The sequence below is a fragment of the Neophocaena asiaeorientalis genome, unplaced genomic scaffold (assembly GCF_003031525.2).
Source record: "Neophocaena asiaeorientalis asiaeorientalis breed wild unplaced genomic scaffold, Neophocaena_asiaeorientalis_V1.1 scaffold254, whole genome shotgun sequence".
Taxonomy (NCBI): domain Eukaryota; kingdom Metazoa; phylum Chordata; class Mammalia; order Artiodactyla; family Phocoenidae; genus Neophocaena; species Neophocaena asiaeorientalis.
In genome coordinates this window covers 1,369,720-1,393,781 of record NW_020174705.1, presented here as the reverse complement: position 1 = coordinate 1,393,781, position 24,062 = coordinate 1,369,720, and the positions used below count along the sequence as shown (strand labels likewise).

Here is a 24,062-nt window from a genome sequence, read left to right as displayed (position 1 = left end):
GGACAAAGCTGGTTTTCACATTTGTGACTCTGCTATCTGAAATCACCCCTCTGCTATCCTTGTATCTTTGTATCACCAAAACAAGACACAACGTACTACATGAAATGAAAATCCTGAAATATGTATGGTTGGCAGGCACAAGACAATTCCAGACACTCACGAGACACCATGGAAACAACACTGCTGTTGACACTAAAAGTCAAGGAAGTATTTGAAAATTAGCTCAGCCTTCAAACCAAAACGCAACTGTTACCTTACCTACTTGTCCATACTATCTATTCACATCTCTGACGTGAAGCAAATGCCATCTGTACAACTCTGAACTGAATCATTCACCCAGAACCTCTGGTTTACGAGTATTTTCCTCTCTGTCCTGCATGGCTACATCATGGTCTCTGAAGTGGCATGGGCCACAGGTCTCCTGACCTACTGTGCCCAGGGCTGGGCGGGGGGGGGGCTGTGTCACACAACAGGACCACGTGTCATGGTTGTCATGTATTCCCCATACATAGCATCACACGAGGAGTGAGGTGTGTACTGGACAGAGGAGGGAGAATGTCCTGGCTTCCTTCCTCTTCTCCCAACAAGGTCTGAGGGCTTTCACAGAGCTTGACATCCCCACCCAGGTGGGACACTGGGATGACAGTCGTCATGTACTGGATCAGACTGGGCACAAGAACCACAGAGCTCCAGCCTTGGTGGTTTCGAGAGGGTCAGATGTGTCCCCCTGCCCTCAGAGGGTACAGGAAGCAGGGATTTCACCCAGCCACCCAGGCCTGGCCCAAGTGCCTGGTGAGGGAGGACAAGAGTGACCGCAGTGCAGACTGTAGGTGAAGCCACACCAAGCCCGGGGCCTCCGAGAAGCAATGGCTAAGCAGAGCCCGCCAGGGAGACAACTGCCCTGACTTCGGGCACTGTACCCCAGGACCCCAGTCATCCTGCACAGCAGACTCCTTCACCCCTGACTTAAGTGCAGCTTCAGCCGCTGGCGTACCGGACCCACTTTGAAAGTAAGGAACCTGAAGTTCAGGCAGGTTGAGCACCTCTCCGCTGCCCCCAGCTGAACTGGACACAGGGGCTCTGGGTGGGGAAACCGGGTCTCCTGACTGCTGGCTCACCCTTCTTCCCTAAAGGACAACCTTCTCCCAAAGGTCGACCGCCTCAGGGTGAGGTACCTCATAAGATGTCTCTTAAAAACACCTAGAAGCCACAGGCAGGCCCCAGATTATGAAAAATATACTTCCTGTACACTGATTCGCTGATTCTTAAGCACAAGCACAGAAAAGCCAGGTGACACCATCCAACTGTGGAGACGGTGCATCTTAGGACTAGCTCCCCCGACTCTGCGGAACAAAGTACCTGGGTGGGGGAGGGAAAGGGACAGCAATGGAAATGGAGGGTCTGACTCTACCTCCACCTCAGGCATCCCCTCAGCCCAACTGTCCTGCCAGGGCAGCAACTTCAGGGCATTCCTGGGACCTCTATCCCCTACCTCCCGACAGGTGACCTCCTCCCACCCTGTCCACCTGTTCAAACTCAGCCTGCAGCTCCCCTGACCTCGCAGCCAGGCACATTTTCCCTAAGAGAAGCCTGTTACTCAGCCACACAGGGCTTCACAGCACTATTTATTGCGGTGAGGCAGGCACTAGCATTATCCCCATTTATAAACCAAGAAATTGAGACGCACTAGTTCGCCCAGAATCATCCAGATTGTGAACTGGCGAAACGGGGAAGGGCATGAGGGCTGTTTCCTGGCCTGTGTTTCCAAAGACTGTGAATCCAGTCTCAAGTGTGTCCTCAGGCCACTCTGGGCACATGGTAGGGCCAGAGGAGCATTTATTTTGGTATCAAGCAGATCCACTGGTTTCTGATCTGCAGCTTACCTTCTGTCTAGCTGAGCACGCTGTTTGAACAACAAACCCCAGTGTCTGTACACATTTAAAAGCTAAGCAACAAAAATGCAAGATACTTGGTGCACTGGCACTAAACCATTGCTACCTTCCCTTTACCAACTCAAAAAAAATTTAATTCAGACATGTACTACAAAAAATTTTATTTTTTACTGAAGTTGGCAAGAGTCTATTCTTATAAAAAAAGAAAAGACATATTTGTGTGGAGAGAAGCCAAATGAGAACTTCCTTTCCTCCACAAGCCTTTTCCTCCCAAGCCCACAGCAAAGTTCTCCATCCATTAAAATTGAAACTGGAAAGCGGTAAGTAATCAGCCAAAGGGACCTCCCACAGCTAGGCTGTGATTATTTCTCAAATATAATGGAAATTTTATTTTTCTGAAGTGTAAAAACTGTAAAATGCCAGTACTGTTCACTCCCTTACTGGTCCATGCTCATCACTCCAGGTGGAGATTTCCATGGTCTGTAAGACAAATAGCTCCTCCAAGAATCCTTTCCAAAGGTTACGGGCATGCTGTCACAACTGACCTTCTTTCTGCCTGTTAAGGGGGCCGTGAGGGAAGCAGAGGTTGCCCTGAGGCAGGAGGGGGGATGTCCTGGGCGTGGTAAGTGCATCCAAAGGAAGCTCAGGGCACATCCCAGAGGAGGCCTCACTAGAAAGCTCAAGGCCAGAAGCAGGCCGAGAAGTTCTATGAAGCACAGGAAACATGCTTTCTACTCCTCTCCTAAATGCCACCATTACAGTTTAGCTTTATTATTCACTTAAACAAACATCTGCTTGCTAAAATAGGAAAATGCATAAGTCACAAGAAGCACAAATTCTAACAACTCTCCATTTTACTAGTGGAAAGTGGATTGCTGCTCCAAGCCACACCCTGGGCAAGAACCAAGAACAGATCTGACACAAGGCTAACCCAGGAAACCTTCTCCATCCGAGCCACACTCAAGTATGCAAACTTCTCCTCACCCGACTGCCAAAATTCTAACTGAAGTTTCAGCATCACTTCACCTCACATACAGGTAGCCATTTACAGGGGACAGAGCACTTTCACGCCAGCGCCTCGTTTCATTTTAGCAGCCACACGTGGAGAGAGTGGAGCAGTCAGTCCCTGCTGTTCCTCCTTTCACAGGTGAGGATGCCTCTCCAACAGAAAAGCAGGCTTGAGGTCAAGCAAGCAGACCAAGGTCAGAGGACCAGAGGAATGAGGCCAAGAACTTGATTGGGCACCAGAGCCAGGGCTTCTGAAGCCACAAACAAACCCTCGAAGGAACCACAGCAGCTCACACATAATTACTTACACATATCTGTAACTGGGAATGAAAACCTATTTTTTTACAAAACAAAGCCAATAAAACAAATTAACATTTCCCTAATTGATCAGCAACTTTCACACCAAAATAAGCTTCTATGAGGCAAGTTTTGACTTCTGAAACATACAGAATGACTTATACGTACATCTTCAAGTAAGTATACTTACATCAAAAGTCTTTACCAAAAAACCAAGTAAGGCCATGATTTCAGAGGCCAGTCCTCCTCAGCTGAGAAGGAGGCAGAAGCAGCAAGCCTAACTGCACACATTTGGCCCAGATCTCCAAAATAGGCCCTCCATTAGCGCCTGACGTATTTCCTTCTTAAAATTATCAGGACCACGTAATAAATTTAAATTGCCATTTCCCAAGGAGCTAAGTGACAGTTTTTTCATGCAGAACTCACTAGAAAATGGTGTTACATTTGCTACCTATAAAAATGCTGCAAACGTGGCCTGAAACAAAAGGGATGTTAAGAACAATTCACTTGAACTTCCCTGGTGGCGCCGTGGTTAAAAATCCGCCTGCCAATGCAGGGGACACAGGTTCGATCCCTGGTCCGGGAAGATCCCACATGCCGCAGAGCAACTAAGCCTGTGCACCACAACTACTGAGCATATGCTCTAGAGACTGCGGGCCACAACTACTGAGGCTGCGTGCCACAACTACTGAAGCCCATGCACCTAGAGCCTGTGCTCCGCAACAAGAGAAGCCACCGCAATGAGAAGCCCGCACACCGCAACGAAAAGTAGCCCCCGCTCGCCGCAACTACAGAAAGCCCGCGCACAGCAAGGAAGACCTAACACAGCCAAAAATAAATAACCAAATTTATTTTAAAAAAAAATTCACTTGTACAATTAACAAAAAGCAGAATGCTAAAATATAAATAGACACAAGCAGAAAACAATGGGGAACTGGCAGATCGGGAACAAAAAAGCCGTAATATTCTCAACAACCTGAGAATACCAAGACAAATACTGTAGACTGTTACTCATTTACATCAGGCCACAGATGTTTTCACCACTTACTACACCAGGAGAGATGTTTTCATGGCACCCAAGGAAAGCTTAGTTGAAACTCAAAGGCCACATCTTGATGCCCTTAAAATTTTCAAGCCTAGCATACTTGAAGTGGAGGGTGATGAGCCCAAGTCAGACCCTTCGGATCTCTCATTTTCGGCTTATCAATCTTTCCCCAAATGAGTTTCAAAAGCCCATTTCTTTGTTGTATTTCCACACATCTGAGTCTGGGGAAGAGACACAGCACGTATTTTCTCAATCTATTTCTAAACTATTGTCTGTTGTTTAAAATAACCTACCATATAAATCATCAAGGAGCCTTTGGGGGGAAAAACCCAACCTTCAGAAATCTATTGTGTTTGCCCAGAGAAGGAATACTTACTGCCTCTTAACATAGTTTAAATACAGAAAGAGTCTCTTTGGAGGAGGAAAGGGTCATGTCCCCCTGCAAAGTGCCACCTAAAGTGTGGGTGCTGGACAAATGTGGGAGCAGGAGCTGGGTGGAGGCAGGGAGGCGGGGAGGGAAGGGTCCCTTCTCCACCCCCGGGGAGCGCAGGGCACACCCTGAAAGGGGCTGGGGTCCCCCGTACCTTTTCCGCGGGGCCCTGAGCTGCCCGCGCTGCTGCTCCCCCCGGCGCAGGACAAGTCCTTCCTGAGCCTCTTGCTCTGCGGCCTCACGCTGGACCTGAGGAAGTGGTGCTGGTCCTGGGGGCAGGCGGGCGGCGGGGACGGGGCCTGGGGGCCCCCTTTCAGCGCTGCCTGGGCCGGCCTGGCCTCCCCGCCCCCGTCCCCCGACCCCACCCCTCCCCGCCCCCCAAAACGCACAGGACTCCGGGCCCGCGCACCTGCCCCGCAAGCCTGCCCCCAAAGTTAGCCCCGCAGCGGGGTCGAGGGGCCCGGATCGACCCCGGCAGGGGAGAGGCGCGGGCTCGCCTGCGTGCACAGGGAACTCCATGGTGGCCCGCGGCTGCCGGTCCGCCTGCTTATTTTAAAACAGACATAAAGAATAATAAGCTCGGGGTTTCTGGGAATCTTGCTTCGGAGGGTGGGATATGTGTGCTGCTGCGGGGATTTACGAATTGAAAATGCTTTTGCAACAAAGGAGCCTGTTGCATGGAACAGGTTGGAGCCACCTATGAAAGTGACAGCACAGTTATGTCCAGGTAAGAATGGATAGAAGAGAATTGTGTTAAAACTCTCGGTAACCATGAATAAAAATCTTGCATTAACTTTGTTACCCTCTGTTGTGAGCAATGTCAACAACAAAATGTGACAACTCTAAAATGTGGACCAAAAAGCAGATCCACTCAGTTTATGCAAAGAGAATCAGACACTATCAATATTGTAAACCCAGAAATAGTCAGTAATGTGTACATGCGATGAAGCAAGAAAGATCAACAGGTGTTGATACTATGCCCAAACTCTATTTGACATGCTCAACACGACTGCTGAGAATGGGAACATTTTCATTTAAAAGGAAAATGAGAGCAAGACATCAAGGCCAACAATGAAATACATTAACAGGAGTAAGGACCTTTCAAAGAAAGATTTGGAAATGATTAAAATCATGACAATACCTGCTACTGCTCTTAAGTATTATGCCTCAAAACTATCTGTTACAGCATTCATTTGTTGAAATTGATGTCATAAATCATCTGAATTCATACCAGTTAAAAAAAAAAACCTGCCAAATAATAGAATTATACAAGACAGATACTACCCAAACTTAAAGGACTTCATGTTATAGGACATTTCACTATTCACTTATCCTATCCATTTCTACTTAAGAAACCTGAAAATATCCTAAAGGGCCTTCCTCTGGGTTATAATGTGGAAAACCCTATCCCCAGGGACCTATCATCCCAAAGCTACCCACAGAACCCAGGACCCGGGCAAAGGTTACATCAGCTGCAACAGAATAAACTTGCTCGTTCGCCAGGTTGAATATTGGAAGACACTAAACTGAATACAAAAGAACGTTGCTTTTCAGAATTAAAAAGATATTAACACATTTCAGAGTTTTCCCTGAAGGGAAAAAGAAAACATGGAGGTGGAATCCTTTTACCCAGTACCTCCAACCTTACTTCCTGAGCGTGCACAGAGGTGGGATCACCTCAAACCCAATCCCGGCTGGGCAGCATTGGCCACATTTCGGGAAAGGAAAAGCAAAACCTTCCCTCTCCGGCGGATTTCTGGCTGCACACAAAGAGCGCTGTCAACGCAACACTTCTGAGTCCGGGCTCCCGCGAGCCGCCCCGACAAAGCACCGCGTAGTAACCACCGCCTCCAGGGATTAGGCCACTTCTCCCTCAGCCCCGCTCCAGCTGGGATCCGGGCCTCGCCGTGACAGCCGGTCGGGGTGGCCCACCCCACCCGAGCCCCAGCCTCCCGTCACCTTTTTCATCAAAGCCTCGCAGCAGCCAGGCTTCCCGGGTCCCCCGGGGTCCTGTCGGGCAGCCCCGGCTCCCGAGCGCCGGCTGCTGAGAGGCCGCAACGCCGGTGTGGTCCTCCCGCCTTGGAAGAAGTCGCCGAGCGGCCCTCGCCCCGGCACGTCCCCTCCGCTGCCGGCGTGTGGCTGACGGGGTTGCGAACGCCGGTGCTGCGGCCGCTCAGCCTCCCAGAGGCCCGGCCCGCGGCGCACACGAGCAGTTCCGGCTACGGCGGCCGGCGAAGTCCGGAGGACCGACACGCGGGGCGGGGCCGGAGCGGCGGGAGCGCGGGCCGGGGCGGGGCGACGCGCGCGGGACCGAGCACGCCGAGGTTTCCAGCGGGCGCGCCCCCTCAGGGGCGCTCCCATTGGTCGGCGGCGGGAGAGCGCGCTTGCACGCACGGACGCTGGGCGGGGGCGGAGGGCGGGCCCGCAAAGCGGGTAATGTTGTGACGCCAGTCTCGCAGCAGTGCGGACTGGTACGTCTCTCCGGATTGGTGAATAGACAGCCAATAGAGTGAGAGCCTAGGCTGTGATTGGCCCGGGCCGTGTTGACGGATGCGTGAGAAGAAAACGCCGCCTGAGCTCTGAGTCTTGAATCCGGCGCGAACGGGGTTTTTAACGAAAAAGTGTAAAAGTGTAACTGAGGCAGATAAACACACCCTTTATTGAATTGAGTCCATACTTTTAAAGTTCCTTAGCGTTGCGGCTGGTGCTGGGCATTTAGGTTGTTTTTTCGTTTCGGCGATAAAGGAGTGTTTTAAATTCTAGCGTTTATGGCCTCTGATAAGAGCGATGGTGTTTAAGGGTACAAACTTGTAAGGCGTAGTATCTAATGCACAGTATAATGGATACAGACAATAATATTGTACTATATGTAATGTGATAAATATCTCTACATGCTAATCATATAATATACAAATGTATCAAAGCAACGTTCTGTATACCTTAAACTTACGCAATGTTAAATGTCAAATTTATTCAATAAAATTCTAGTGTTTATGAAAATGGGTTTTTTTAAAATAGAATTTTCCTTGTATGTGTGTGATCCAGCGCCTACCTCCTCCGATTAAGTTGTACCTACATTTTCCTATTTTTTTTATTTGTTTAACAATGTGGACCTTTTTGCTGCTTTTTGCTATAGTAAGTTTTTTAAATGAATGACATTACTTTTTTTTTTTCCAAAATTAGTTTAACCCACCAGACCGTTAGGCCAGGGCAGCACGTTGCTAATGCCTTAGGGAATGCAGTCGGTCGCCAGGATTAGAAACCAGGTTAGTTTCTAACCGGATGAACTCGTATCGTTGGCTACTATTTTCTCTCCAATGGCGTCCATAAGGCCCCCAAAGCACTGAGCGCACGTCATAAGTTAACAGCTTCAAGGAACCATATTGAATCAACTGGCTTTACTCATAAATTCTCTTGAACGACACCCTCCTTGAAACAAAGCAGACAAAGCAGAGTCTAGCAAACCTTTTAGGGTCCAAAAGACCCAACAATAAGATTAACGAGAGAGGAAAGAATCTTAAAGATGGCGTTCCGTCTCTTTCCCAGTCTCTCTGCTGCCTTCCTCCACCTGACTGACCTACGCGGCTGGAAACGTAACTACAGGAGCGGGTCCCCAACCGGCCGTGTAGTCCTATCACATCTATAATTTATCAGCTTCCCTTCTCTGCGCAGAAAGGCATATCTGGCCTCTTGACCCCCCTCTCGAGCTAGCTTTTTTAAGTCTAGACAGCGGCTGCGAAGGGTGTAAATTGCCCTTGCAGCACCGCGGAGCTCGCCACCCGCTGGAGGAATCCTGCCCTCGGCTCCGCACGAACATTCCCGATCGTCTTCGGCTCTTTCCGGCCTCTCGTGGAGTTTCGGGCGGCCTCGGCGTCCACTAGCTCAGCTTCGGCTGTATCCGCGTTGGGCTCGCAGCCGTTGTCCCGGCAACGCGCGGCGGCGCTGCGGCCCAACCAAGGTGAGTGCGGTCCCCGGCCCCGGGCCCAGGAGCAGAGGGTCTGGGGGCCGGGAGCCGGGGAGGAGGGCGACGACGAGGCGGGGCCGGGGCGGCTCGCGGTGTCGGGCGGTTCCGGGGGCCCGGAGCCTGGGGCCGGGAGGAGGGCAACGCCGAGGTGCGCGGGACTTCCTTCGCGCGGCCTCCCGGATTATTTTCGTCCAGAAATCCTGCTTGGGCCGAGCGCCCGAGCGCGTGGCTGGTCAGGCTGAGGCTTCGGGGTGCGGGGCGGGCGTCCGAACGGTTAGCGCGAGACAAGGGCCACCTCCGGCGCAGACAGGTCTGACTGAGGGCCGCGTGGCTACTTGAGGCACGGGGGAGCTGACCCGGTGGCGAGGAGGCGGAACCGGAGGCGCTCGCGGTAAAGCTGGGCCTGGGAGGGAATCAGAAAACCACCTTTCTGCGCTGTCAGTACTGCGGCCCGGAGAACCGCACGCATGGTCCAAACCAGAGATGGCGTTCCTTCTTGTCCGTGGGATGCAGCTATGACCCTGCACTGCCGAGGCCCCGGGGGCTGTGGTGGGGGCGGTGGTGAGGCTTTTCGGGGTGGCCCCTAGTGCCTGCCCCCACACCTCTCCACTCTGCCGCCATTGCCTCTAAGTCCTCTGGTTCCCTCCTGTAGCATCTCCAAGCAGTAATGCAACTGAAGTTATCCTTAGTACCACGAGACGCGCAGTTGAAAGACCTTAACATTTTCTTTCCCAGAAGGTGGTTTAACGGAGGCGTAAAGACCTTGCACCGCTGGAGGTGAGAGGATCAAATCGGTGAGAATAAATGAAATTTTTTTCTTTCCCCCAAAATTTATATATTGCCAAATCGCCTTATGTTCTAGGTTTTTTTGGGGTTTTTTTTGTTTGTTTTTGTTTTTGCGGTACGCGGACCTCTCACTGTTGTGGCCTCTCCCGTTGCGGAGGACAGGCTCCGACGCAGAGGCTCAGCGGCCATGGCTCACGGGCCCAGCCGCTCCGCGGCATGTGGGATCTTCCGGGACCGGGGCACAAACCCGTGTCCCCTGCATCGGCAGGCGGACTCTCAACCGCTGCGCCACCAGGGAAGCCCTAACCCCCTTTGTACAACTGTTCCAGGGCTGGGGATCCTCCGATGGCCCCTCACCCTGTGGGGCAGATAATCTGGTAGGGAGTGGAGGATGGTCAGTCAAACACACATTTACCGTAAACTCTGAACACAGCAGTGGACAAATACAGGGTTCTATGAGGACTCTGGGCAGAAACACTAGACAACCTAGAAATCAAGTCCAAGAGCTCAATGGTGGAAAAGAGGCTTCTTGAATACCCAAAGCAGGGGTGTCGGGGAGAGAGCTTCTGGGAAAGCCCCAGGCAGGAAGAAAGTAATTTAAAGATCTTTCAGCATACTTTCTTATTACAAAGTTATGTTTGAAATAAAAGATAGAGGAAATCAGGTTTAACTTTTTCAAGTGCTATTATAATTCTTTCTCTATCATTACAACAAAATTAATATGTTATTCATTTTTCCAAGGCATATTTTGAGAAAGTAAACTTGTTAAACATGAATAAGAATTTCCCATAGCCCAGAATTTAGACCCTTGATTGGATGCAACACATTAAAACTCACTTTAAAAGGTTTCCTTGCTGCATTAGACTGACCAGTTTTTAACCTGGTGTGTCTCATTGTCAGTGGCTCTGTGTGAACATTTGCATGAAGTCTTTACTCAAGGAAGCCAGAGCCCTGACCAGTGTGCATATCCCCTAAGTGATGTGTGCAGGACCCAGTTCCTGCCCTCTCCCCTGACTCCAGCCCCACATCCCCCTGCTCCTCTGGCCAGTGTCCAGCTACTCTGCTAGGAGTCCTGAATGGGTTGCTCTTCAGCTTGTGGTTGGGTATATATTCATAAGAGAAAGATAAACATTTGAAATGTGACTGTTCATTTCTACCCACCTGCCTTCTAGCTTCTGGAAGAACAGGGTTTCCCTCTCTAGACCCAATCTGAGCCTTCATGGCTTCCTCTGATACAACTATTGTATTGCTAAAAGCAAATGGCATAGTCCATTCCCTACTCTAATGATAGAATTTTGCAGGTTCTGGATAACTTTTTTGCACAATTTTTTTCTTGTGGTTAAACATACATAATATAAGATTTACTATTTTAACCGTTTGTAAGTATACAGTTCAGCAGCGGCACTAAGTACATTCATATTGTTGTGCAGTCATCACCACCATCCATCTCCAGAATTTTTTTCATCTTCCCAAACTGAAACCTTGTATACAATAAACTAATACCCCATCCCTGCCTGCAGCAGGCCCTGTCAACTACCAATCTACTTTCTGTCTCTATGAATTTGATGACTCTAAGTACATTATATAAGTGAATCATACAGTATTTGTTCTTTTGTGTCTGGCTTATTTCCCTTCTTTTAGGTTCATCTATGTTGTAACATGAGTCAGAATTTCATTCCATTTTAAGGCTAAATAATACTCCATTGTATGAATACACCACATTTTGTTTATTCATTCATTTGTTGATAGACATTTGGGTTGTGTCCACCTTTTCACTGTGAATAATGCTGCTATGAATATTGTGTTTAAATATCTGTTCAAATCCCTGCTTTCAATTCTTTTAGGTATATATCCAGAACTGGAATTGCTGAATTATATGGAAATTCTATGTTTGATATTTAGAGACCCACCATACTGTTTTCCACAGCATCTGTACCATTTTACACTCCTACCAGCAACTCACAAGGGTTCCAATTGCTCCACATCCTCACCAAAACTTTTTACTTTCTGTTTTTCTGATAATAGCCATCCTAATGGGTATGAAGTTGAATAATTTTAAATGCTAGCAAACCAACTCACAAATAGGCTTTTCTCTGCTAGTTAGCTTCCCCAAACTGAATGTAGGATGTGAAAAAGTGGGCAGTAGTCAGACTGTAATTCCATTCACCTTCCTACCCCTCCCACAAAGGGACAATATGCACATCTTTTCCAGGAAAGAAAGAAAGATGTTAAGTTCATGTAACTGATCAAGTTCATCTTCTCCCCAGTTGCTCTGGCTTTGCTTGACTCCCTAGCAAATGAATCCTTTTGCTTCTGACACCTCAGAGGAAGGCAGGGACAGCCTTGGTTTTCTATCAGAAATTGGGTGCTAGGTTTTTCTGTACTTTTCTCTTTTGTGAAGCAGTTTGCTTTTTTTGTTTGTTTGTTCGGAAATGTTGCTTAATGGGGAGCTATAGAAATATAAATTGTCCTTATTATGATTGGGATAAAAATGATCAAGGTTTACATATGTAGTCTAGTCCACGGGGCTTTTCTTTATTGTTTTGATGGCAGTATGTGTTATTCCTTTCCATCTTTCAGGTCTAATCCCTTGCCTCTAATTGTATATTTTTCCTGTTAGAGACCTCTTCCACATAAAATTGCCTGTTATTGGTCTGAAGGGGTGCTGATAAGTTGCCGAATGTCTTGTAGGTCTGTGATGCTTCTTTTTCCTAATTCTATATATAGTAGTTTTGTTTTGTTCAAGGCCAACAGGACTTGGTTGTCTTTTCCCTCCAGGTTTCAGCCCTGACCAGGCCTGGATTTCGTCATGGCCCTCTACTTTGACCACCGCATAGAAGCCCCAGATGCAGTTGGGTCTCCCTCCCACATCAGTTGGCACCCCGTTCACCCATTCCTGGCAGTCGCTTCCATTAGCACAGCCTCAGGAGGCAGTGTGGATATATATCGGGAGCAAGTGAGTGCGGAAAGCAGCAATTCGGACTGCAGTAGCTTCTGGCTCTTGTCTCTCTTTTGTTCGTGTGTGTGTGTGTGTGTGTGTGTGTGTGTGTGTGTGTGTGTGTGTTTCTCACTGAGGTCCAAACTCCCAATATTATAAAAGCCCTATTATGTGAATAACTCTTTTACCCTTGCTATTTAGTTTTGGGGACATATTTAGGAATGCTCAAGGTAGAATCCACAGTCAATTCACGGTCACCAGCAGGGTTGTCTGTCCATCCCTCTCCAGCCTGCCATTGGCCATTCGAAACTATTTGTTTCCTGGAGGTGCCATAACAAATTACCACAAATTGGGTTACTTAAAACAACAGAAATTTATTCTCTCATAGTTCTGGAGGCCAGAAGTCTCCAACAACAGGTTAGCAGGGCCCTGTCCTCTCCGAGGGCTCTAGTGGAGGATCTGTTCCGTGCTTCATATTAGCTTCCAGTGTAGCCAGCAGTCCTTGGTGCTCCTCGGCTGGGACCTGTATCACTCCAGCCTCTCCCTCCATCCTCACACAGCCACCTGCTCTGTGTGGCCATGTCTCTTTCCTCCTCACATAAGGGCACCAGTCATAGTGGACTAGGGCCCACTCTAATGACCTTGTCTTAACTTGATCATCTGCAAAGACCCTATTTTCAGATAAGGTCACATCACAAGTACCAGGGGTTAGGACTTGAACACATCTTTTTGGGGTGCCCAATTCAATTCGTAACAGAAACTTTCTAGACGCTCCTCCTACTTCACCAAGAAAGATGGATTTCCTTTCCCACTTCCTCCTCTGCCCTCTGCAGTCTCGATGTCACCCCTGAAATTTCACCTAAGCATCCACACTCATCAGCGATGGCTACATAACGTGTCCTGCTGTCTCTGCCCCCCCCCCACATTCCACACTCTTGTAGGGTCCTCCGGAGAGCACACCTGAGGGTCTTCCTCACCCAACCCGCTTCATCCAGGCCACCCCCTTCCCCGCCGGGCCCTCCAGCCTTCCCCCCGTCCCAGACAGGCCTGCCGTTGGCCCCCCTCAGAGCACATCCAGGCCTCTTCTCCCTCTATTTCCTCCTCCTGGGGTTGCATTACCATCTATCAGTGGATGACTTACAAGCCTGCAGCTCCAGCCCACCAGTCCCCCCCCAACCCCTGAGCAAGCCCTCCCCTCATGCTCCACAAAGGGCAAACCCTCCTGGTATGCTCATCTTGGTCTCATCCCAGGTATGGGTCAGTATTTGGCCCCAGTGCCAAGCACAGTGTCACCAACTATTTCAGAGTAGATGCCTCCCTTCTGGGAGTCAGACAGCTCTCCAATATGTATCATAAAATTTTCTTTAGAGTAAGTATTATTAAATCCAAAATAATAGCAATTTTAGATTTTTTTTTTTTCTGCACTGCGCAGCTTGTGGGATCTTAGTTCCCCAACCAGGGATTGAACCCGGGCCATGGCAGTGAAAGTGCCAAGTCCTAACCACTGGACCACCAGGGAATTCCCTAGATAAAATTTTAAATTTTAGAAAATTTAAAATATACTATTACAAAACAAAGTGTACTTCCTGTGTTTCTAATTGGCAGAAGGAGACCATTAGGATTTCAAAATAATGATTTATTGGATGATAATGAGGTCACAGATGTAGCAGGTGTAACTGAGTTTACTAGGGAGAGCCCAGTAGAAGTACTGAGAACAAACTGAATTAATCTCTGAAAACACATTTATACCTTAAACCTACTGCCTTAGAAAATTCTAGAAAACACAAGAATATACCAGCACGTATTCAATTAGCTGTCACAACAATGATATCATCACACATCACAGAGCTCTGGAAAACTGCACTCTACACTCATGAGAGAACGAGAGTTAACAGGGCAGATCATGTCTTCATATCATCCTGAACATGACTTCGGCGTCACAGACCCCAAAAACGTTCTAGGGTCACCTCACTGCACTTTGAGAACCTTGGGTCAACACACTTCACCCGCTGGTCCACTTCTTCTTTTTGTAAATAAAGTTTTATGGAACTCCCTGGCGGTCCAGTGGTTAGGACTCAGAGCTTCCACTTCAGGGGGCCCAGGTTTGATCCCTGGTCAGGGAACTAAGATCCCACAAGCCACACAGCGTGGCCAAAAAAATAAATAAATAAAAATAAACGGAAAAACATTTTAAGTAAATAAAATTTTATTGATAAACTGGTCCATGGGGTCAGTTGAATGTTTACCTTACGCTTTCATAGTTCAGCTGAGGCAAGATGGGTGTTTCTATGAAAATTAAATAGAATATTTCCTTAACAAACTGCTCATTATGTCCTCTAGCTAATGTCATTCCATTGACAAGGCAGAAATTCTTAGAGTAGCGGCCACTCCCTGTAAAATAAAGAATTTACCTCGTGTGTCACAGGGTGAGTGCGTGCAAGACACGCATATCGAGAGGTCGTTCCGGGTCACCTCCCTCTGCTGGCACCCGACGCGGCTGATCCTGGCTATTGGCTGGGAGACCGGAGAAGTGGTCGTGTTTAATAAGCAAGACAAGGAGCAGCATGTGGTCCCCCCGACGCAAACCGCGGACATCACCGTCCTCAACTGGAGCCCCAACGGGAACTGCCTGGTATTGGGGGATAGGGTGAGCAGACACGCTGAGACACTGACTTCAGATCTCTGCATTGCCCTGTACATGCTCTTAGGGACCAAATTATTAGAAACTTGCGGTTGCCGAGTTCAACTGATTTTGTCAGCTGTCATGGCAGATTTTGTTTTATATTGGGAGGAAGGTTTGAATGTTTTATTCTATCATCTCTGTGGCAAAAGTTTGTAATTTTTTAAATGAACATTTCTAGGTAAGTACATTCACAAAGATGGGGTGGTGCTTCATGTACCCCCAAACCCCACCTTCCCTGAGCACACCGCTTCATTGCCTAGGAGTCCCTGGTCCTGATCATCTGGCCCAGGGCTTCCTAAGCAGGTCAGTTTGCCCCCAGGGGACACTTTGCTGTGTCTGGGGAGATTTTTTGTTGTCACAGTGGTGGTGGTGGGGGTTCTTTCTACTGGCATCTGGTGGATAGAGGCCAGAGATACTGCTCAACATTCTCCGATGCTCAGGGCAGACCCCACAGCAGAGAATTACCAGCTCTAGATCTGTTTGATTCAAAAATGACAGCAGAAATTTTACAATGTGTTTATTTATTTTACACATTTAAGGTAATATATTTACATGTTTCAAAGTTCAAAAAATACGAAAAGGTATATACTGTAAAGACTCTCCAGCCCCACCCCATCCACTACCTCCCCTTCCCTGCCCTCCAGCACCGACAGCTTCTTCAAGTCTCTCTAGTGCTCCTTCAGTACACACAGGAAAACACAATGCATTCTCTCCCCAACTTCCAATTTTGAAAAATTTCAAACCTTTAGGGGAGTTGAAAGAATAGTACAAACAACACCCTTGTACCCTTCCCATGAATTCAGTAGCTGTTAATGTTTTGACACGTCTGCTGTCTCTGTACATCTGTATTTTTTCCCCGTATATTTGAGAGTTTGTCACAGACATCATACTTCATCCATAAATGCTTTGGCATCGATCTCCTAGGAGCGTGACCACGTGTGCTGTCACACTCAGGAGGGTGAAGCCCATGAACTGGTTTCCACTGCTGTGCCATCGGTGTGACAGCTTTTCCTGCTGTCCCAGTAACATCTGTGCTGATTTTGTCCTTACCCAGAAGCCAGCCAAGCAACACGCTTTGCGTTTGGCTGTCATTTCTCTTTGGTCTCCTTTCATCAGAACTGGTCCATGGTCTTGTCTTTTCTTTCTTCTCTCTTTTTTTTTTTGGTCTTTCATGATATTAACATTTTGAGGGGTCCAGACTAGTTACCTTGTAGAATGTCCCTCGGTTTAGATCTGTGTGGTTGTCTCCTCATGACTGCCTTTAGGTTTAGGTTAAACATCTTGGCTGGGAGCTTCACACAGAGGGCGTCGTCTCTTTCCTATCTTCCTCGGTCCTTTTCACATGAGGGCAGTGCCCAGTGCACCCTGTTCTGTTTCTGGCTTTTCACCTGATGCTGCGTCTTCCAGGTCTTTCCATGGTGGTGCACGGCAAACCTCCTTGCTCTCTTCTAACCTGCCCTTCATTACACCAACGTGTTATCATTTACTTCCCCAGCCTCTGTGGTTAAACGGTCTCCAGTCCTTTGCTGGACAGTGACACAGTGGCTGGCCTCATGCTTTTGTCCTTTTGCATGTGTGAAAGTTTAGAGAAATTCCTGGAGGTGGGATCCAGGGCATGCGCTTGTGGTTTGGTGAGTGTCCCTACACCTCCCTCCATGGGGCTTGACCAGCTCCCACCAACCCACAAGCATGTCGTATCCAAGCTCAGAATTTTGCCTGGAAAAGTGCTATCTCGGTCGTGTTCTAGTTTGTGTTTCTCTTCCTCTTGAGGGTGAATATAACTTAGAAGAGCCATTTATACTTCCTTTCTGTTCATATCACTCATCCACTGTTCTATTTATCCTTTTGTCTGGATTTTACTTCTATTTTTCTAGTCTATTCCCACCTAATGGCATTGCTCTGCCCCCAGATTCCTACTTCTTTGGTGATCTTTCCCACCTCTTACTCAGAAAATCCCCTAGAGGAATAAAAGAATTCAGGGTCATTGAATGCCATCATTCTCATCTTGCCTTTATTAAGAAGCAACTAACAGAGTAGATGACTGAGGCAGGAAACAAAGCCTTGGTGCTGACCAAGTCTTGGAGTCAGGATTTAAGAACAGAAATACCTAGTACTTCTCTAAGAAAATCTACAGCTGTGCTGGTCCTAATTTCATACTGGACTCAGGCAGGCAGAGAAGTAATAACAAATGAACAGACACGCTCAGAGCACTGACCTCTGAGACACCTGCTCGCAGGCTTGGCCCAGGGTCTTTTCCACTCTCCCACCAGAGACCCAGTTTGATTACCGTGAGACCGACCAAACCTGCTGAAGCAGGAAGACACACGTAATCTGCAGCCCTCAGAGTGTCCCACAGTCTCCAGGGACAGGAGCAGAGCTGGCTTCCGACATCCAGAACCACGAGTGAGGTGTCTGCTGCCAACATCCGCCTCTCAGGGCCCCTTCCTGCACAGCCGTCTCTCTCCTGTGCCATCCGTCCAGGAGGCTCCTGGAAACGAATCTACCCGCTCCAGTTTCACCCCAGAGACGACCTGCCCTTCCTCCTCTGTCCCAAGTCTAGCTCGGGCCAGGTGCCCCCTGTGCAGCCACCCTTGGGCCTGGGGCAGTGGGGAGATCCCTGGAAGAGGACACCAGGCGAACACTTGGTCGGTGAAGAAGCGGGGAGGACAATGCATGTCCAGGGCTCATCTCCCTCTCACTCTCCTGCTGGACAAGAGCTGAGGGCGAGGAGTAAGTGCACCTACACATAGGAAAGGGCAAGTCGCTTCCTGATCTCTGAGATAAACCATTAGTGAGCCAGCTGTGAAGTGACAACGTGTCCCGACAGTCGTATCTGGAGACCTAACTTCACACTAGTCCCTTAGTACGTTCACCTCCTGCTCTGCATGGGACTGGTTTCCCACCTGAGGGTGAGATGCTCTCACTTTTCCTTCAAGTCTTACTGGATAAAGTTATTTGAATGAAGTGACCTGGAAGGAATGGCAGTGAGTAAAGAGACCACTCTGAACACAAAGGATCCCCCCTCAGGAGTAGTAAGAGATGCAAAAACCACTTAGAATTTAGGGGCAATGAGCAGGAGGCCCCAAAGAGGCATCTGCTTTGCCATCTTCTACTTGGCGTCTGCGTGTCTATCTGGTTACAGGAGACCTGAGGTGACTTCCTGTGGCTTCCCCTTCTTGTGTGTGTGTGTGTGTCTGTCTGTCTGTCTGTCCTTGTATCAGAACAGGGGTCTGCAGTCATCTGAGCAGAAACCACTGCTCCAGGGGCTCTGGACATTTCCATCCTTCAACTTCTTCCCCAGCTCAACAGTCGGGGGATCTGGACAGGCCGAGTGCTCGTGTTTGTGTTCAGGTGCCTAATGAGCTGTCAGCTGGAAGCTCGTGTATACTAATAAAACAGTCATTTACTGTGTTAAAAATTAAGTGCTGGACAGGACTCCCCTGGCAGTCCAGTGGTTGGGACTCGGCACTTTCACTGCAGCGTCCTGTGTTCAATCCCTGTTTGGAGAGCTAAGGTCCCGCAAGCTGCGCAGCCGGGCCAAAAAAGAAAAAAGAAAAGAAAAATTAAGTGCTGGACAATTGCACTTGCAGGGCAGAGCAGAAGGCCATCTCCACAGAGGCCGTGTGTGCCTAAAACACACAGCAGGGCCCAACTGCTGACTCCTCTAGGGAGGAGGCTAGGTGACGGGGAAGGAAACCTTCCCATTTCTGCCCTTATGTGTGTTTCACTGTGCAAGTATTATTTTTTTAATGTTATTTTAAGAGTAATTTGTAAACACACAAAAAATAATGTTTTTATTCTTTTTTTTATAAATTTATTTTATGTATTTATTTTTGGCTGTGTTGGGTCTTTGTTGCTGCGCGCAGGCTTTCTCTAGTTGCGGCGAGCAGGGGCTACTCTTCGTTGCAGTGCGCGGGCTTCTCACTGTGGTGGCTTCTCTCGTTGTGGAGCACGGGCTCTAGGCACACGGGCTTCAGTAGTTGTGGCACGCGGGCTCAGTAGTTGTGGCACACAGGCTCAGTAGTTGTGGCGCACGTGCTTAGTTGCTCCGCAGCATGTGGGATCTTCCCAGACCAGGGATCGAACCTGTGTCCCCTGCATTGGCAGGCGGATTCTCAACCACTGTGCCACCAGGGAAGCCCCAGTGTTTTTGTTTTGCTTTGTTTTGTTTTGTGGTACGCAGGCCTCTCGCTGTTGTGGCCTCTCCCATTGCGGAGCACAGGCTCCGGACGCGCAGGCTCAGCGGCCATGGCTTACGGGCCCAGCCGCTCCGCGGCATGTGGGATCTTCCCGGACCGGAGCACAAACCCGTGTCCCCTGCATCTGCAGGCAGACTCTCAACCACTGCCTGCGCCACCAGGGAAGCCCCCCAATGTTTTTATTCTTATCTTTATAAAGCTGGCAAAGTCAAGAAGAATCTGTATAATAATATAGGATTTGAATTCTATATATACTCATGTTACATACCATTTCAGATCTTATATACTTTTCTTAGAGGTCCACTGTACAAGCTGCTTTTTAAGGCCCACATTTTTTTTTTTTTTTTTTTTGGCCGTGCCACACAGCATGCAGGATCTTAGTTCCCTGACCAGGAATCGAACCCGTGTTCCCTGCAGTGGAAGCGTGGAGTCTTAACCACTGGGCTTCCAGGGACGTCCCAAGGCCCACATTATTTGAAAATCATATTCTTATATACAGTAAAGCAATGTTACACCCACTGACCGTGAGCAGGAAACAGACCTTGAGGACTGCTCGGGCAGTGCAGCAAAGCAGCCTCAGGGTTCGAGGGAAACACTGCCATTTGGCAAAGCTTAGCTTGTCCCAGCCAGAAGCCCTCCTGGAAAATTGCTCCTGGACCAAGTCGTCTTCCCCGCAACTTGAACTTTTCTAGCAGTTGTCTGAGCCATTAACTTGAGATTTAGATGACTTTGATGTTGAACATATAGTACACCTGGCACCCAGATCTTGGTTTCTTCCAATAAAAGGAACCAGGGCTCCTTGGAGAAATGGCTGATCCTCGGGCTGGGGCAGGATGGCAAGCCTGGAGGATCTGTAGGCCAGGACGTGAGGAGGTACTCACAAACCCACAGCGACGGGTGCATCGAAGGGACAACAGAGCCTGAGGAAAGAGCTCCCGATGGCGGAGCTGGAACAATTTGAGTATCTAAACAAACAAGGGAATATTGGGTCATAACCCAGAGTAGAAAATAAATATTCATGGGTCCATCCGTGCGTCCATATTGATGTAAATCTATGATTTAATAAATCAGTAAATGGTGGACAAGAGGCATATCTCTCCAGATGATCTAGGAGGTGAGACATAACTCCCCTTCCTACGTGTGGGCTGCACACAGCGACTTCCTTCCAGGCAGGACAGGATGGAAGGAAGAAGAAACTCCTCAGTGAGGGAGGTCACAGACATGACCTCAGCAGACAGGTCACGCCAAGGACAGGGACCCCTGATCCGACATGTCGACAGCAGCACTTGACCTCTGGTCTTCCTCTCAAACCCACTACCCCGACAACAAAGAGAAAAACATCAGGCAAATCCTGCCGGAGGGACATTCTACAAAACCCCTGATCGGTCCTCCTCAACACTGTCCAGGCGTCCAGAACAGGGATGTCTGAGCCACCGTCCCAGCCCAGGGGGGCCCAAGGAGACATGGCGACCAGATGTCTGTGGGGCCTGGACAGGGTCCCAGGGCAGGAAGAACTGAGGAGAGGTGAATGAAGTACCAACTTTAGTTAGTATCACGTGCCACAGTAATGTAAGGTCAGTAATAGGAGAAGCTAGGTGTGAGGTATGAAGCTTCTCTGAACTATCTTTGCCACTTTTCCTTAAATCTGAATCTATCCCAAAATTAGATTTGTTTTAAAAACCGAACATGTGACACTTGTTATCTCTAGGGAGTGAAGATGGGATGGGGCACAGAGAGGAGCTTCTGGTTCCTTCATTGAACACTAGAATTGTTTTGAATGGTGCACATATAGTAGTAGTATAATTTTGAAAGAAAAAAAGGAGTAAGCCCATGCTCTGTTGCACAGTATCACCCTCACCCTCCACCAGGCACTTGCTAAGAATGTGACCTTGGGTTTTCCAGCTTGGTGTCTTGCTCTTATGGAAGTTGGACCAAAGGGGTCGAGTACAAGGGGCACCGCTGCTGAAACACGAGTATGGAAAACACCTCACTCACTGCATCTTCCGGCTCCCCCCTCCCGGCGAGTAAGTAGAGCTTGGGTGGTGGCTGGCGGGGCCAGGGAGGTGGCTCCTCCTGACACTGGAGGGGTCTCCTCTGTGGTTATACCACCTTCGTCCAGGGAGCAACAAGGAATCTCTGTCACATTTGCTCTTAGGGACCTCGTTCAGTTGGCGAAGGCAGCTGTGAGTGGTGATGAGAAAGCCCTGGACAAGTTTAACTGGAGGAAGTGTGGCTTTGGAAGTTTCCTGAAAATGGGACCTCAAGAGGGACTCTCATTCTTTGTCAGCTTGACCGATGGTAAGACACTCAGGTTGGGGTCTGGGGACACTGCAGTGTTTCGGAGTGTCTGGGAGATTATAAGCGAATGGATGGCGTTTCTGCATAAAATTGCAGGCTGTGCGCCACTCCCAGATGGATGCCTTAGCCGGCTTGTGCAGGTGTTTATCCAGGATCCAAAGGGTGGCTTCACCTTGACCTGATAGAAACAAATTGAGCTTTATTTGCGTTTGAAGGTTTTTCAGGAGGAAGCTGTCCAGGATGTGCAGCCCAAGATGAATCGATGCCAGGGGCACCCGGCATGGTCTCCAAGCCAGCAGCGGGGCTCAGCTCTGGGGTGGGTGTGACCGGGGCACGCTGGACCAGCAGCCCTGGCAGGGCCGGGCCGTCCATGCTGATTTAACACGGCTCCCCCGCGGTGTGCTAGGAGGCAGGCGGCGGCCAATAGATGCAGTGTGAGGTTCAGAGAGATAGAGGGTCTCGTACACTCACGAGACATTCATGAGTGCCTTCTCCCATGGGAAAGGGGCCCTTCCTGGGGTGATGGGGTTCGAGGACGTGTGTGGCCAGGCAGCTTAACCGTGACAGGTGACAGCTGGGAGGGGCTGGGGCATTTGTCAGTTTAAAAGTAGAGAGACTTGGCATTTCAGGAGGGGAGTTGGAGGGACCCAATGTGGGCACTGTGGGGGCGGCGGGGGCCCTGAGGGAGGAAGGAGATGTGGCGACTGGAGGCCTGGCTCTGCAGGGGGTGTCAGTGCTGCCCCCGCCCAGCAGCCGTGCAACTGGGGCAGATGATCCCGTGTCTTTGTGCCTTAGCTTCCGAACATGTACAGTGGGGATCGGGATAGTACCTGCCTCCAGAGCCTCTGTACACGGAGCCCACACACATCTGTGCTCAGTAAATACTAGTTACTGTTGTGATTAGCCTCCAGACAGCCTTGAACCTTTAAGCTTAATAAGAACTCAAGTTGTCCACTGGGAGTGAGATGGGAGGCGGCATGGAGGATGAGGAGGCTCCCGAGAGCAGCAGAATGAACCCAATCCCGAGAACTCACAGGAGGTGCTGCCACCATGCTCAGAAGCCTGAAAGCAGAACCAGGAGACAGCTCGGGGGCAAGAGGAGGGTATCCAGGCTGGGAGGGGCCCTGGGGCCGAGGCGAGGGCCTGGGGAAGGCAAGAGGGTGCAGGCCAGACGCCAGCCAGCGATACCTGGTACCCAGGATGGAGGGTGCAGGCCGAGGCTCCGGGGAGGGTCATAGTTAAGGCCCCGGCAGACGGGTGATGGACGTGTACCTAGGGGACTGAGATGACCAGAGCATGGAGGCTGTGCATCAGGAGGGTGGTCAGTGTGAGCACTGGACAGTGGTGGAGGGAGGATGGCAGACACAGGGGTCCTGGCTGGACTGACCCAGGGATGGCAGACGAAGGGGTCATGTGCCAGTGTTTTTAAAATGGCTTATTTGTAAATGGTTATGATGAAGATGTTTACGTTGAAAGTGTCCCTAAGTAGGTAGAATGGCTTCCGGGGAGTGTCCAGCCTCCATGGACACATCGCTTTCCCGCAGGGACCGTGCACTACGTGGACGAGAAGGGCAGGATGGCCCGGGTGGCGTCCACGGACAGCTCCATTCAGACGCTGTTCTACCTGGAGAAGAGAGAGGTGCTGGTGGCAGTCACTGAGAGCCTGCTGCTGTGTCTGTTCACGGTGATGCCCGAGGGCACAGCCGAGGAAGTGATGAAGGTGAGGAGGTGATGGGGGGGTGCCCCAGGGGGTCTCCAGCCTCTCTTGCCCACCTCATACACCCCTTCGTTTTGGTTGAGGAGTCTGTGTTTCAGGGCCGCCACCAGAGCTTTAGCACCTTATTTATTGTGCACCACTGCGGTCACAGGTTGGGGAGACACCAGGGGACGGGGCCTCCCAGAGCCACGGGAGGTACGGGGCTGTGGCGGGGACGCCTGGCTATGTGCAGACCTTGAGGGTTGTCACCAGTGTTCCCTCTGTGACACTACCGCTGGCCCACACATATGCATTGCTTTATCCGAGGGGTGTGTGACAATCACAACTCTGGACACCCTGCCATCCGCGTGGGTGCCTTGCCCCGGGCCGGGGCGCTCACTCGCGGGAGGATGCCAGGAAGCCTGGGGCGTTGGGTGTTGGTCAGGCAGCACGTGCAGCTCCCTGAGGACTGCATGCCGCTCTCCTGCCACTTTGTTGGTTTACACCCAAGGATTCTATGGTTCTCAGAGTACTCAGAACCTTCCCTAAGATGCTCTGGTCGATGCAGAAAAGTCGGTGTTCAGGGGTCCTTTGTGCACCTCTCTCTACACAGCAGTTGAAATGTGGTCACTGAGTCCTGTGAACCTGGGTTCAAATCCCCCCTCAGCCCCTTGCTGGCAGGTTTTCTCTGAACACAGGCTGTGACAAGCTGCCTCACCCAACACGGGGCACCCCTGTCATTAACTACGTAGTGTGCAGTGGTCGCTGCTTTGGCCTGAAAGGCTGGGGCTGCCCTTCCAAGTGTCCACAGCCACCCTCACTTCCT

General features: G+C 49.7%; 2 protein-coding genes and 1 non-coding gene across 7 annotated transcripts in view; 1 reads left to right on the top strand and 2 right to left on the bottom strand.

The window, feature by feature from the left end:
* The window catches only part of CRAMP1 (cramped chromatin regulator 1), a 57,170-nt gene extending 52,193 nt beyond the window's left edge, over positions 1-4,977 (bottom strand). Inside the window, exon 1 of the mRNA XM_024759435.1 lies at positions 4,827-4,977. The gene's annotated coding sequence lies outside the window, so the exon portion shown is untranslated. The remainder of the gene's footprint in view (positions 1-4,826) is intronic.
* A 3,555-nt stretch (positions 4,978-8,532) lies between these two features.
* Positions 8,533-24,062, top strand: part of IFT140 (intraflagellar transport 140) — a 70,320-nt gene continuing 54,790 nt past the window's right edge. For 2 of the 5 annotated variants that reach the window (XM_024759362.1, XM_024759358.1), the window contains exons 1-7: positions 8,533-8,630; positions 9,372-9,430; positions 12,201-12,378; positions 14,786-15,007; positions 21,145-21,266; positions 21,398-21,540; positions 23,085-23,260. In XM_024759362.1, the coding sequence (XP_024615130.1) occupies positions 12,232-12,378; positions 14,786-15,007; positions 21,145-21,266; positions 21,398-21,540; positions 23,085-23,260 (810 nt within the window). In that variant the 5' untranslated portion in view covers positions 8,533-8,630; positions 9,372-9,430; positions 12,201-12,231. Of the gene's footprint in view, positions 8,631-8,813; positions 9,028-9,371; positions 9,431-12,042; positions 12,114-12,200; positions 12,379-14,785; positions 15,008-21,144; positions 21,267-21,397; positions 21,541-23,084; positions 23,261-24,062 lie in introns of those variants that run through there. The other 3 variants (XM_024759361.1, XM_024759359.1, XM_024759360.1) reach the window with 3 other exon arrangements.
* On the bottom strand, positions 13,808-13,879 carry TRNAE-UUC (transfer RNA glutamic acid (anticodon UUC)). Its single transcript has one exon. It is a non-coding gene; the product is annotated as a tRNA-Glu (tRNA).